Raw genomic sequence first — 15,518 nt, 5'->3', positions numbered from 1 at the left:
GTCAGATAAGCATACAAAAGAACTGTAGTAGCAATGGAAAGCTTAACCTTATCAGTCAACTTGGGCAGCACTCAATAGTCTTGTATTCCAATACTTTGTTTTGATGAATATTCAGAGCAAAAACCTAAACATGCAAACATAACCTATGTCAGATCTGGAAGAAGTTAACCTAACAAGTAACACTTGTCCTGATCTGAATAAAAAGGGCAGTTGTCTGCATATGAAGTAACAAATAAAGTCCCAGTCTTCTGAACATGATTAAAAATAATTAATTAAAAAAGCTGTGTCGATCCAGTGAAGATGCTAAGTTATCTGAAGTCTTGTATAAACAAAATAAATATACATGAAAATGCATGCATCCAGAGGTTTTCACTATTAATAACCAATCTCATCCTATGAGTTTTAGGCCTACTCCATTTCTAGTGATTTACATACGTTTTCTTTTGTTAGTTGACAGGCAAAACTGGTACTATCATGAAGACAAACTGAGTAATATAGATATTTTTAACTAGATACTGGAAAAAATTGTTCTGTTTATTCATATATCTGCTGTGTCTCTTCTTGAAGACTTCAGTTGCTGTAATGGTCTTTCTTAAAGATGTCGGACTATTTTGCAGAGCAGACAATGATCAAGTTACTACTCTGTTAGACAAATAGACTTCTATTGTTTAAATCAAAAGCTATTGAGTATGTAATATTTCACTAATGTAACTCACTATGAATTAATTTAGGAATAATATTATAGGAAGAAAACTGGTTGAAGACTTACATATTCTAGAATTCTATTCATTCTATGATTGTCTCAGAATTCACTCTACCTACATGTCTTTCAGGTTACTAGGATTCTTAAATTTACTTTGGGCTTTTGAAATGTAACTACGTATTTTTCAAGGTATTTCTACATCAACCAAATCCAAATAAATTGGAGTTTCATATTCTTTAAATAAATATGCATATTCATATTGAGTCACAGTGCCATCTACTGGTAATTTTGCTTCCCTGCTCTCTAAGAATATATAATGAAAGCATTTGTTAGTTCTATTCCCGCAAGGCTGAAATAGATTTATCAGTTTAGAAATGTGGTTGTGTGTTCACACAGTTTCAAACTTAGGCTAAAATATGAGGCTCAAGGAGTTTTAGTCTGGTCCTGAACACTGTACTTTATCCTAACTCACTGAAACCGTACTGGATAAACCTTGTTACTGAACATAATATTCAAAGAAAGTAAGAAGTTACATTACTTATAGGTGACATTCTTTGTTTAAATCTAGCACAGCAGTTGATGAATAGATTTTTGAAAATTCATTATAACACCAGAAACAACTAACCACACCTTAAATACACAATTTTATATACCTGAGACTTAAAGCAGAAAAATTGTTGTTTACTTTTTAATACTACATATTCTAGCTTTATCTTAATTTACCTGTAGAATGTTTTTACTTTGTTGTATGGCAAACATCTAAAACATTGCTTGTAGATCATGTTTTCATCTGCTTGTAGTTCCAAGCCACATTTAGCACACCCTGAATATGTAATCATAGGCAGAGAAGCCAACACACACTCCAGGGAAGTGTCAGCATGGAAGATGAGTTGCCTGTATTGACCAGTTAGAACAGTGAACTTCAGCTCTAAGATGTGGGCTTTCACTTGAATCACTCCTACAGAAACAACAATTTCAATCAAACTTGCATTTAGGGTTGTAGATGAAGCAAAGAAAGAGGTACAGCTGACTCAAAAACGAAGTCATTAATATAACTTTATGCATTTTTTTTTTTAATTAGAGCACATTCTCAAATGTAAGAGATTATTTCAACAGTGAAAATCTATTGTGCTTTAATACTACATCTAAAAAATACACATAACTATGTAGTACTTCCTTTGTTACTGTTGTGGTAGGTCCCAATATAGAAGAGCCTGAATAAAGGATCAAGAGATCACAGAATTTTGCAAAAAGCTTTGAAATCCAGCAGTATCAGAGAACAATCAAAATGACTTCGTTAATCTTGAAACACGACTTTTCTAATGTGGCAGGCCAAACATTATTCTGTGGTAATCAGAATATCTTACTTAAGAAAAAATATAAATAGAAGTTTAAGTTGCTTTTGTATCACATGAACACAATGGTGAGGACTGAGTTTAAGTGCACAGAATGAAATAGGGACATTCAAAACAAATGGAAAATGATTTAATTAACACCTATAGATCTCAATGCATTCAAGCAAAGTAAATTTCATATTATACAAGTTTTGGATACAGGTTATAGATACAGAAAAATACTATGAAGTTTGTCACGTGGATTTCCTGCAAGTCAAGTCCACAATCTGATGTATTAGATGCATTCACACAGTATCTTGGTAAAATAACCTACCTGTTCTAAGAACTTTGTTCTAAAAAGGGGGTGTGCCAATAAAAGTGGAATATAAGATTAGATCAGAAACAAACTAATTGCTTTGCCTCCACTCTGATGCAGAGATAGACACTAAAACACAAAGCTTTAACAACTTGTTTGCTGCTATACTTATAAATAAATAAGAAGTTAAGTTCTGCAAAAATCAATTTTATTGAGTTATTAAAGTTTAACACCAACCTTAGCAATCCTCTAGGCCTATTTATGAGGGGATGACTGTCCAACAGATTCTTTGATCTTCTGTAAGAAGTTTCTAATAGCAGTAGCTGTTTTACTCTAGCTTCAGAGAATTCAAGAGTATCCGAAGTAGTTTTCCACAAACTCTTTCAGTGGTTAATCACATCATTATAATAGCTGACATAGGCAACAGAAGGCAGCACTTCCCAGTATGTTTCAAAGCTATCTTTGTATTGTGCTCCCTGAATGAAGGCTGCATTCAGTTTAGACACTGAGCAGCAGCCTCTAAAAGAAATTTGGGCTCTCAGCAGAACTATGTTAACTTAAAAAAAATAAATTACCATATATTTTGCTTAGCTATGCACCTCACTATATAGATACAACAGTACTAAGAGTAACAACTTTACCTGAGCATTTTTCATCCAAATGTGCTGATAGATTTGTCATTTTCATGACAGATGTTTTGCTTTTCTGAAACTTTTCTTTAAATTCAATGGCCCTTTTGTCATCATCAAACAAACACTCACAGGATGACCATGGAGTTGTGTGCAACTCCAAGTCACCTGAGACAGAACTACGTTGGACGAGAAGGTATTTAAAGTCCCATAGATGACCTACAGACCAGAAAAAAAAGCAAGCAAGAGTTTAATTTCTGTAACGTGGTTAATTTATAGAAAACTGAAGTCATTTACAAGATGGACTAACAAATCAGCAAAACATTCTCATATAGTTGGTTCCAGCAAGTTTAGGTCAAGCCTCATGAAATGTATGTTTTTTCCCTTTCTCTATGAACTTTGCATAAAAATTGCATGGCTCCTTAAGAATACCAGAAAAACATTTTCCAGGTTTCAGAGAAGGCTCAAAAAAAATCTAAGCATAAAAAGATAAGTAGTATTTTCATGTTTTTGGAATGGTTCAGGTAGGTGATACTAATGCAGTGTTTGCTCAAATGGGAACATATTACACCATAATTTCTTGTACTTCTCTTTAAGAATCTCTATTACGCATATTGCTGCTTCTTACATTTCAATGAGAAAATTTTAAAAATCTTTCAAACCTTTTCTGTTGAAGTTCTGGGGGAAAAAAAGAGACATTCGCAGAAGTAACAGTTATGACAAAGGATTATTCAGAGAAGAATTAGACATTGCAGTGAGACAGAAGTATCCTCGAAGAACCAATGAGCTTGTATGGTATGTTAAGAGACCAGTTCAGGTTATTGCAGTGGTTGATTTTTCATAAATCATGTGAGCATGTGTACTATTACACTGTTTAACCCCTCTGGGGGTAGAGCTAAAATGTTAAGAAAGCTACCTATTACTTTCCTACCTATTGCTTTCAAAACAACTTTTTTCTACAAGTTGTCCCTCATTACATCATGAAGGCATTCCTATAACAAAAGGAAATACCACTTTCTAATATTTACTTCATCTTAAAAGCTTATTCTGTGTTTTCCTCATCAATTTTCAATGGGTTCAGAATTTCATCCCATGTTAATAACAGCTACCCTCATTCTCCAAGAATGCTGGTTTACAGAAACATTTTTGATGTGTTTGTTAGCACACGGCAGATGAAAGTAAGATATTTACTGAATGTCTGATGACTGTATACTGAACGCGTGGACCAATTTTTAGAAATAGATGAAAAATTTAACTCTTATTGGCAACGATTATTAGATGCTTCAAAGCTGTATAGCCTTCTGTATTTTACTCTAAAGATATATACCATTCAAAATTTAGTAGACTCGATCACTTCCTCTACAAAACTGAGTTACCTAATCTGCTGGTATAAACAGTAACATGTCCCAGCTGTTCTTCGGTGAATAGAAGCAAGAATAGTATCACGTGCTTTCCTCCTATAACCCACTCACGCTATTAGCTGCTGTGTTGTATATGCTTGTTTTGTATCATGTGAGCTATCTTTTTGGCTATCTTACGAGGATCAAATGTTCACAGTTTGTCTATGATGCATATTTGAACAGTTGAGAAATCACTCTTAGCTTGAATTTCAGATATAATCTTTTAATCATTAAAACGCCAACCGCTAGATATACAGAACTCTAGCTGGAGAATAAGACATAACCTTTACAAAAACAAGTGTAAGCACTTACACTACAGGGCTGCATCATCTTTTCTACTTTTCTACTTTAAGCATCAGGTAATTACATATTTTCCAGTCTTAGAAATTACCTGTGGAATCTACTTAATTTTTTGCAGCTTCAATAAATAGTATAAAATACTTCAGAATTCTACATTTAGAAAATAATATTTTAGGATACTAAATTCTATAAAAATTTTAAGCATTTATCTAATAAATAGCATATACCTGCCTACACTGAAGTATGCACAAAAGTAAAAGCCATGTAGGCTTTATGAAGTAAAGTTAATTGGTTATTACTTAAATAGGACTGTCTTCTTCAGGTAGTCCAAGAGGCAGATCTTGCAGTTACGTGGTTTTTTGTTTGTTTGTTTTTTTAGAAGTGTAAATTATTGCTAAACTGAAGCACAACTGGCAGAATTCAGAATTTCTAAATTTAAAATCAGAACTCAAGTCAGTATTCACTGAGGTCGTTTAAACTTTCTGGGTTTTATTTTGAAACTGACTTTAAGTAGACATGCTCAACACTTCCAGTAATACAGCATCTATTTCCTAAATGTATCCACTGATCAGAAAGGCAAATTCTGGATAAATCAATTTAAAAACCTAGTTTCCAATTTAAAAACCTAGTTTCAGGTACTTTAGTAGTACCTACTACTAACAGTGGTAGGCACTGCTAAAACACAGGCTATGTAGTTCTTATAAGAGATGCTTTTAGTCAGTTAATGACTAGATTTGTATCTAGAGTGAAATTTTTGAATATTCATGCTTCTTCCATGTTGTAAAAAGAATGCATTCAAATTCTGTTGCTGATTACACTATTTGCAAATAGGGGAGACTTGTTCAAGTTCAAAAAAATAAATATACTGCCATTTCAAGGGGAGTATATAAAGGTTAAATGGAAAATATCACCAGTTGGGTATGTTAAAGTTATTAATAGAATCATAGAAATCCTATTGCAACAACCTACCTATAGGTACAAAGACTTTACCTTCTCGCCTTTGAAGCTGAGGGCACCAGGCAGCTCCTGCTCCCCACAGCACCATTCTGTAGTGTCGGTCTCTGCTCTGTTCTACTGTTAGAATAACTTTTCTCTGGTTGCCGCCTCTGTAGCTATACACGGATTCTGGAAAGTTTGAACTTATGACTTGTTTGTTATATAGTAGAAAGCATATAAAAACACACCTCAGCATTAAGGTAAAATCATGCTACTATAACATTTTGAGTTGATTCGAAGCAAACAAGAAAATACCTACAATTTCTTCAGGACAGAATCAAAATGATTTATTTAGCAAGATCAATCTAATTTGAAGGAATGCATAAAGAGTACTCATTTACCCTTATCCACCTAACTACTTGGCAACTGGGTATCTCCTTTTAAAATAGCAGGTATCTGAACATCTTTGAGCACCTCTTACTCATTCTAATTGATACAAGTGGAAAAAAAACGTACTCAATCTCTCAGCAATAGACTGCCACAATGGGAAACTGTGGAATATACTGAAAGAAATATTTCTCTACAAATTTTCATAAAGTTACAGTCATGTACAGCACAAAGGATTGGCAACTGTATATCTAAACTGAAACAATTACGATATCTACAGGTAATACCCGTAAGTTCCGGTTCCTAAACACTTTTCATCAACAAAATCCTAGAGTAAGAACTCCGGCTTTAAGTGTCCTAATCATTCTGAGATCTATGTACAATAATAAATTATGTAGATTTCTATCTTCAAAAAAATCTCAATTTACAATGAGTAAAGGTGACATGGACAACGATAAAGTCATTTGAATCTTTGACTGATGCAAGCACTAATACAAGATGCCAATGGAACGTGACCAAATTGATGTGAAAAGCATTATGTCAAGCACTGCGAAACAGTGGTACTGTAAAGAAAGGAAGACCATCAGAACAGTTAAACAGGACAAAGAAGGCAACACCTTTTCCAGGGATTAGAAAAACTATGGCAGGACACTGCATAAAGTACTGAGAAGGCCCCAAGCCAATTTGGTTTTGTTCATTTCAGAATGTGGAAATAATATTAAGCAGCAGCTGTAAGGCCTGATTGTGAAGTAATGGAAACAAATTACAAATTTTAACATGGAAAACAGCTTCAATAAAATGAATCCCAAAATAACTACATCCATTATTTTAAGTAGTGTGAAAGAACAAAAACCATCACATTAAACACATGAATTGGTAACAAAGACACTCTGAGAAAGCAGTCTTTGCAAATAGACAAAGAAATATAAAGGAAACACAAATTTTGTGAATAAGTTATATATTAATGAGGTACCTTTCTGTTCTCCTTATGCAAAGGAAATATAAGTATTGCAGTAAGACACTGTAATTTCACACTGGGAATTCAGCATTGAAAATTTACATAAATAGGCATACAAGTAAGGTCAATAAAGAAATAACACAAATGCAGATATGTAAGAAACCAGAAATGCTTCACTTTAAAAATCTATTTCAACTAGGAAAACAAACAAACAAAAAAAAGAAATAATTTAAAAGTGTCCTGAATAAAGCATCAGGAAAGAGCACAGCTCCATTACAAAGAGAAGAGCACAGTTCCGTTACAAAGAGAAGAGAGCAAATCCTAGAACAGTATATTAAAATAATAATTTCCTCATTTCACTTTGAAAAACCACATGATCTAGAGTCTAACCACAAGTATTCCTTTAATAACAGGAGGCTTACGTGGAAGGTATCTGGAAAGCAAGGTTTGAATTTAGTGAAACTTCACTGTCCCACATGACATTTTTATAAACCAGCCACCATTTCCAAGCAGCAGGCTATCACAACACCACACCTGTGAGTTTCAAGAGCCATTAAAAACAAGTTTATGTTCATTCACTGTACATTCAGTATCCATCTCTTCTCAGGGCTCCTACTATACATTCCTCAGTGAAAACACCAATCCTTCGGCAAGCACAAACACTGAGTATCAGTGCTCTGACTGCGTGATTTTTGAACTGTTATGTACGCTACTGATCATTGTGCAGTAATCTCCCTCAGCAGCTGACTTCAGTCATTATTTCCTTCCTGCTTAGTTCCATTTCACCTGCTATGACCTCTAAGTGGATCTTCACAAAGGTTTTATTTGTGATTCCTGTCAAACACTCGAGTATGGAATGAGAAACAACCATCAATAGGTTAAATTTAAATAGTCATTTTGCAAGGCAATTCTGAAGTTCTGAAAGTTGAAGTCCAGTGCATGAACTTACCTGTTAATATGGCAATGTTGATTATTTTTAAGATCAAGTGAACCAATGTATTTGGCTGAAGCTGGTCTAGCTGAGCATACTGAACGCTATTCAGTCTCTGAACTTGCCTTCGTGGAATGTGTCCAAAGTGAGGAAATTTTGATGATACATATGCCAGTAAGCCATGAAGAACATCACTATCCACTACGTGATAAACTTGTATAAAAACAACAAAAATTAGATGGACCTTTTTTTTTTCAGCTTAGCAGTATAAAATTAATTAATTGTTACATATTTAAACCTGTAAACCCAATGCTTACGAAATTCTAAGGCAAGAAATTATTGAGATTTGAAATATCTGATCCAAAATTAAACTGTACTTCATCTGCCTCCTCTTGATGACATTCTAACATTAAGTGCAGTTATGGTATTTTAAGTTACACCAAAACCAGGAAAGAGACCTGGTTTTGTAAGTTTGTAAGGACAGCCTTTTGATCATTTACCCCTGAACCTGCCTTAAACAGCTGACAATAATAGCTATCAGGAAGACTAAGAATAATGCAAGTTCAATGATACTTCCACTGTATTTTCCATTACCCTTCGTTGCTCCATAGCTGATGTATCTTTGAAGTCTTTATTTTTAAATAACCAGAAATTAATTATTTTCCCTGAACATTATCTATTCATTTAAGTCTCTAAAGTTTTTGCAAACAATTTCATCCTCATGAAATCTCAAACCTCTTAGGGTTGAGTCCTTTGATAACTACTGTTTCTTAAACTAAGTTCAAAGGATTCAGAGTTTTGAATGTTAACCACTCAACTTTGCCATAAACTTCACGTGCCTATCTGATGGCATCATGCCCACATTTCCCAACAGGTGTTCTTGTCAAACTTTACTGTAGTGTTTTGTACCTCTCAGTCATTCACATTCCTATTTTACCCTGTGTATTATGAGACATTCCAAATAAAATAGACTACTTTGAATAGGTATTTTACTGTGATTTTGGGAGGAAACTTATGCACAATCTTACATTCTTCTGGATTGAGAGCTGAGCAGTTCCCCAGATTCAGTAACTGACTGGTAAACGTAGATTGCAGCATGATTTCTCCATACCAAAGATTCTCATACATCATGATATCTGGGGAAAAAAAAAAAAAAAAAAAAAAACACTTATCAATTCATGCATCCAAAATATTGAAGTATATCATACTATTCTTGGCTATAGAACCAAAAATCTTGAAGTTGGCTTCAGATCAGACCTTTAATTTTGAATCCTCTCCATTCAGCTTGCTATTCTTTCAGAACCTCATTATCTACTTCGTACCTCATTCTCAAATGGCTACCTCCCCCACCCAAGGATTTTGCTTCATTACTGAGGACTTGTTGCATCTCATGTCTATGCCAACTATGGCTGACACTTATAATTGCAAGGGTCTTGCAGAAAATGTTGGAACAGTTAGGATGTTCTTTGACACAGACAGTAAACTGAAGAAACTTCCACAATTCAGACACATGTAACATGCACATCAACATCTACCGCCATTTCCCACGGAACATTGACAGCAAAGCTGTATGAAAGGCAAACCGAAACTAGTGTAACAATATAGCGCACTGCATAAGATCACTGGGAGCTGTACATCTGCTTTAACTTCTTGAACTGCTACTAATGAACAATTTGCATGGTAATAGAAAAACCTGCACAAAAATCTGAAAATATTTCAGAGTAAAAAGTAATAATGAAGGACTTCATTCAAAAATGCCAAATACTAGTTAGATTCTTTAAAGCCACTTAAGGGAAAAAGTTACAGAATCCCCAAACCATGGCTTTTAGATGCTATCAGTGTCTCTGCAGGAAAAACTCATTACGTTCTGGGTGCAGAACAATCTATATGCCAGCCTAAACAGACAAAACCACCTGTACCAACTATGTTCCCAGCAGAGCCATTGTCATCACACCTAACTGTTGTGCCTGCTAGTGCTGAATGCTGCTACGCAGTGCAAGCAGGAAACTGACAAGAAGCCACCAAAGGGGAGCAATACTAGAGAAGATATACACAGCCAACAATAGAGCAGGCTGCTAAATTTAATTGACGGCAGAATGCCAGGAATGTGTCAGAACTACAGTAACTCCCACACATTTTCTGGAGCTATATACACAGATTTGAGTTTGAAAGATACCACTTGGAAACAAACTGATTTTTAGAACCTTCCAAAACCACTTACAAAGACTTAAACACATCTGCTCAGTAGTTTAATTATACTTATAAAATATTTTATAGCCCAATATCAAGCACTGTATAAACAAAATTGGTAACAGTATTGTGCAATTTATTATGCCACATTTCAGGAAAGTAAAGTACCTGGCTTACCTAGAAACACTTGATGTCTTTTGGGATAAGAAAGTCTAAGCAGCAAAGAAAGCCCAGCTTATCCTAAATCATTTTAAAATAACTACCACTGCAACGTAAGCCCTTTAAGAACTCTTTAAAAAGAGACATATGCATCTTAAAAATAAACAATGGAAGTATTCAAACAAGGTGTTTTTTGTTTGTTTGTTTGTTTTCAAATTGCAAAAACTAAATGGCCAGATTACTATCAAGTTCTAGTCAACTGCAGCTCTAGTATAATAAAGCTCTTGATAGTACTGCATTCTCTGACGTGACATGTATTCTTTAATCATGGAATTTTTTTCTCCTGTTAGGTATTAACAAATACAAAGGATTTGTTGTGAGGAATCTTTATTAACAGCTGATTTGATAAGAAAAAGGAACTGAAGACAATATATTTATGCAGTCTCTATCAGTAAGTAATTCACAACATAATCCAGTTTAAGATGCTAGTGCTAAGGTACAAATCCTTCACATGAGGAAAAGAGAATTTCACATCCTGAGACCATACGACCATCACAATCTTCCGGTCTGTATGCTGGTCCAACAGAGAATTAGAGAAGTCAATACATACTAGTACATCTGGTTTGTAGCAGCACTTACACATTTTCAGAAACAGCTGTTTTAAAACATTGACAGCTTACAGGATATACCTAACTACCTACAGCACAACACCAGTGTCTATGCACTGCCGTGCCTCAGATCAGAGACTACATAAAAGATTGAAATTTCTATGGGATATTCAATGTTCCAATGGCAGTATGACTACAGGAATTCAAACCAATACTAAGTGATATGAGTGATATGTGCTGTAATAAAGATACTGACAGATGCTTAGACAGTTCAAAATTAATAATTACACATCGGTCTAGTTCTAACAGGCATTTTAAAGATCAACATTATTAAAGATCCACATTAAAAATAAAAAAAAAATAAAAGAGAATCCTCACCTGTAAGTAATACAATATCCCCAGGAAACACCGTGAGTGACCAAAACGCAGCACCACGCCATAGCACCACCTTCCTCTCAGTCTCTGACTGGTCAGTAACTACAATTGTTGCTACTGGCACTTTACATGAAGATTTTGGTCTAGCCTTAATCTGTATTTCTTTGATAAGACAGGGATGTACTATTGTGACCAACACATTGTACTTTTGATTTTTGCAGCAGCAGTTCTTAAGTGGCAACAGTAGTTTCCTTTGAGACTGCTTGAACTCTGTCCTTTCTTGATCCGCTCTCATTCCAGGACCAGCTGGGGGATAATTCAATTTTGCTCTCTTGGATTTCAGCTGCCTTTTAAATGTTGATGGGAAAATAGGAAAAAAATCTTCAGAATTGTGGGCTCTTTTAGAAGAGCTCTTATGAGAACTTTCTACCTGAGAGCACAGTATTCCTGAGCTCAAAGGTTCAATATGGATTTCATTTTCAAATTGCACAGCAGGAACATGAGATCCGTGAGATTTCCCTGTATTTTCATGAGCACTCACTTCTCCTGTAGTTTCAAAGCAAGTGTTTTTCTCATCACACTGCGAACTGAAAAGTTCAAGAGAACTTGTATACTCCTGCCCACAGTCATTTTCAGCCACACTAAGACATGTTCCAGCATCAGATTCAAATTTAAAGTGATCAGATGGTCTTCTTTCACATTTATTCCCTGTTTCTGTTTCTAATAGCTGTACAGCCCTCTGCATCTCATTCTTGTTCTTAAAGTGATTCTGTGCAAAAACAGCCACCTGACTTGAAGTCATTATACTATGAAATTCAGTATCAGTTGACACTGCAAGGTCTACACAACCACTTGGTTTTCCTCTTGGTTTTGACTCCTGATTTTTGGGGAAAAACATATCCAGATATTGACTTAGATGTTCATGGTGATCATTACTGTCATCTGATTGAACACCTTGTTCCACAAACCTTAGGTGTATGCTAATCTCCTTCGTACTAGCCACCAAATCAGAAATATCAGAACCCTTATCTTCTAAATGGCTGTCTTTTACTTCAGTGATGTTTGAACAGTCATGTGATTGCTTACATTCTCTAGTTGATTTCACGAGTTTTTGAGGAAGGTGTTGATCTGCAGCCAGATTTATGTTTGCAGGTTCCTGTCCATCGCTGGATATTTGACAATCAGAATGAATTAAGCTTCTGGTCTTTTGGGGTGTACCGGCACAAGTTCCCCCCATAGGTACAAAAGATGACAAATACTCTTCTGCTGCCATTAATTGCCCTTGTTCAGACTGCTGAGAGCTATCATCATTTGCAGAAACTGCTGCGTCTGAGGAGCTTCCTGCCTGAAACATTAAACAGTCTGTCGCTTTGACTTTTTCAGAAAAAAGACTGTGTATATCAAATGAACAGTGGAGTTCTCTCCATTTTTCAACAGCAGGTGCTAAACTACTTTCTTCAGACACATCCATTTGGCTTGGAATAGTGGGCGCTCCAACAAAAATATGAATTCGAGATCTTTTCGACATTATTGATTGTTGGGTAAGTTTAACTTTGAACAGTGTTGTTTATGCAGTAACTACAATACTAAACACTAGCACAATAAAAACGATTTCAGTTTTTTCTTAATTTTAAAATACCTAAGTTTCAAATGAATACTTCATAATTTTAGTAAAAATACTAGTTAATGCTTATAAAATTAACTGCATAATAAAAAATGAAGTTATTTACTGGGTCAAGCTTATATAGCATACTAAATTACCTACAGTAGGGCTTAATTTATGATTCTTATACTTGGAAACATGTAGCAGATGCAGACCTGTAGTGAAGTTCAGTATATACTGAAAAGACCCTAACAAAGTTTCCAGGAACCTAACTTTTATTAGTCTTCTATCACCTGAGAAAACTTAAGGTCATTTATTATCACTAATTAACATCATGTGAATTTAAGTTTTAATTGATGTGAAATAAGTGTCTCAAACTTTTAAAGCAGTTAGGACAACTTCATCCCCTGGAAAATATAACAATTTTAACTAAATTAAATATACTAGAGTCTCTTAAATTTCAGAAAAAATCAGTAGAAATGCATAATTTACATAGCCATAAGTTAACATTGCTGTTTTAGCATAAAAATACTGTATTAGGTAAGTTAATATTTTAAAGGCATATTTCAGGATATTACCAATAAATTTATAAGTATTTAATAAGCATTAGGAGGTCACAGTGACGCTTGAGCAGACAATTTAAAAGTTGCTTTAATCCACATATTGATCATACTGTTCAAGTTCAAAACACTTCTAAGCTTATTAAAAAGTTATCTACCTTACACACCACAAAACAGAAATCCTAGATTTTAAGTTATCTGCTATATTGTCATTTTAAAATACTCAGCATTTTATGCATTAAAATGCAAACACCTAACTACAAGTTTATAAGTTTTGGCACTGTTGTTAATAAGTTACTGCAGTAGGGAATTGTGCAGAGGCAGAAAACAGAACACCAGCAGAGAAATTCAGGAACTAATCCATCTGCAAGAAGAAGAAAAAACATTAAAAGATACAGCAAATCAAAAGTTTTTGCATTTTTCATTTAATACTTATTAAATTAACAGACATTTTGTTCACAATCCACTAGGGGTCAATAAATCTGCACATTCACAAAGCTCATACTAACAGAAAAAACTACAAACATCCTGGAACACTAAATTCAGGTATATTATGGATGCAACTGGAAAAACAGTGTACAACTGCTGAAATTAAATATGTCAACATAATACGAAGCTACAAAGCAGACGAACTAGTGTTGCAGTTTTCCAAAATGAGTAACACTTAAATTGGCATACAGTATCCAAATTTTTCCAGTTATACATTTAAATTTATGCTCATAAAACAGCTTTTAAAGGACAATTATACTTTTGAAAGCCTTATATTACATAATTATAGAATAATAATACACAACCCAGCAAAAAAAGACAGAATGAACAGTTCAACAAAATAACGTATCAGGTAAGAAAGAAAAAACAGTGACAGTAAGGCTGAATCCTTAAAGAAGTGATATTAACAATTTTTGTAGATAAGAGGCAAGAGTCTCCCCAATATATGACTTAAAACTATTTCAGGAACAGATCCACTACAACAAACAGAATTTGTTACTGATAAGATTAAATTATTTCTTCCATTTCAAAATGTATTGTCTAATAGCAGATTTTTTTTCTTTTTAGTTCAGTTGCCTTGGTTACATATGGATAACCTTAGATACCCTATAATGGAGCAATATCTCTACTAATAAGGAGGCTCAAGTGAATAAAAGGTTCAAATGAAATAGAAAACAGTTTTATTCTCCATGTGTAATACAGAAGTGCTTAAAATCTGACAGAGATCTATGCTATTCCTAAAGAACTTAAGAGATCAGTGAAATAATGCCAAACTGGGCTTTGTCCAACGAGGAACAGTTCTTTCATTTCAACAGCCTAGCTTCTACAAGGGCCAAATACAGACCTGCCACAGGTGTAAGATTCAATCTTGTCCCAGTCTGTCTGTTACATGTCTTTTTCACCTGGAAGAGATTTCAGAGGCTTATCTAAATTCTGCAAAACTCTCGAGCATTTGTATATCAAATCTCAGAAATATTAATTATACTCTATTTATTAATTATAAGTTTGTTAAGTTAATAATTCATTATAATGTGATCATGTCAAAATAATTGGCATTCCTATTTTCTCTGCCCTCAGATCAAGCCTATAAGAAACAGAGCTCTATGTTTTCTTATAAGGAAAAACAGATTCAACTGCACCGTCAGTGAATCCATTGAGTTTTTGATGAGTTATGAGAACAATGGAAGGGCATTTTCATTGCCGAATAAGTGACAATTAGAATAATATGGCTAGAAGCTATAAGCTAGTACTTATACCAAATAGATACCAGAGCATACATAGCATAAAAATTAAGAACTGTCACGTCTTAGACTGTTTCTTGTGAATATAATTCAGGGTTTCTTGTACTGCGCTAAAGCAAGTTCTTGCACCTTATAGCTAAGAAGAAAACAGTACTAAAGGAAGGCTTTTATGCAACTATGTATTTCATGGGCTAAGCATGTCTTTTCAATACCGTAAGTTTAGTAGGAAAGTAAGTTTAATATCCTAGAAACGTAGTTGTACTTCACCCTACTTCCAGTAGAGGTATCCCGTACTATATTTCAAATGCATTCTTCCTATAAATCATGTTGAATAATAAATTACTCAGTTTAACACTTCAAGGAGAAAATTACTGAAGAACAGTATTTTTTTATTTGTAA

General features: G+C 34.3%; 1 protein-coding gene across 4 annotated transcripts in view; it reads right to left on the bottom strand.

The window, feature by feature from the left end:
• SHLD2 (shieldin complex subunit 2) overlaps window positions 1-15,518 on the bottom strand; it is a 34,704-nt gene that overhangs the window by 1,467 nt on the left and 17,719 nt on the right. For 3 of the 4 annotated variants that reach the window (XM_035330154.1, XM_035330151.1, XM_035330152.1), the window contains exons 3-9: window positions 14,723-14,780; window positions 11,230-13,753; window positions 8,923-9,030; window positions 7,913-8,107; window positions 5,673-5,807; window positions 2,995-3,201; window positions 1,427-1,661 (exon numbers count right to left, since the gene is read on the bottom strand). In XM_035330154.1, the coding sequence (XP_035186045.1) occupies window positions 1,427-1,661; window positions 2,995-3,201; window positions 5,673-5,807; window positions 7,913-8,107; window positions 8,923-9,030; window positions 11,230-12,754 (2,405 nt within the window). In that variant the 5' untranslated portion in view covers window positions 12,755-13,753; window positions 14,723-14,780. The remainder of the gene's footprint in view (window positions 1-1,426; window positions 1,662-2,994; window positions 3,202-5,672; window positions 5,808-7,912; window positions 8,108-8,922; window positions 9,031-11,229; window positions 13,754-14,722; window positions 14,781-15,518) is intronic. The other variant, XM_035330153.1, reaches the window with a different exon arrangement.

Source organism: Oxyura jamaicensis, chromosome 6 (genome assembly GCF_011077185.1).
Source record: "Oxyura jamaicensis isolate SHBP4307 breed ruddy duck chromosome 6, BPBGC_Ojam_1.0, whole genome shotgun sequence".
Taxonomy (NCBI): domain Eukaryota; kingdom Metazoa; phylum Chordata; class Aves; order Anseriformes; family Anatidae; genus Oxyura; species Oxyura jamaicensis.
Note: the sequence above shows the minus strand (reverse complement) of the source record. Positions and strands in the feature narration are given on the sequence as shown.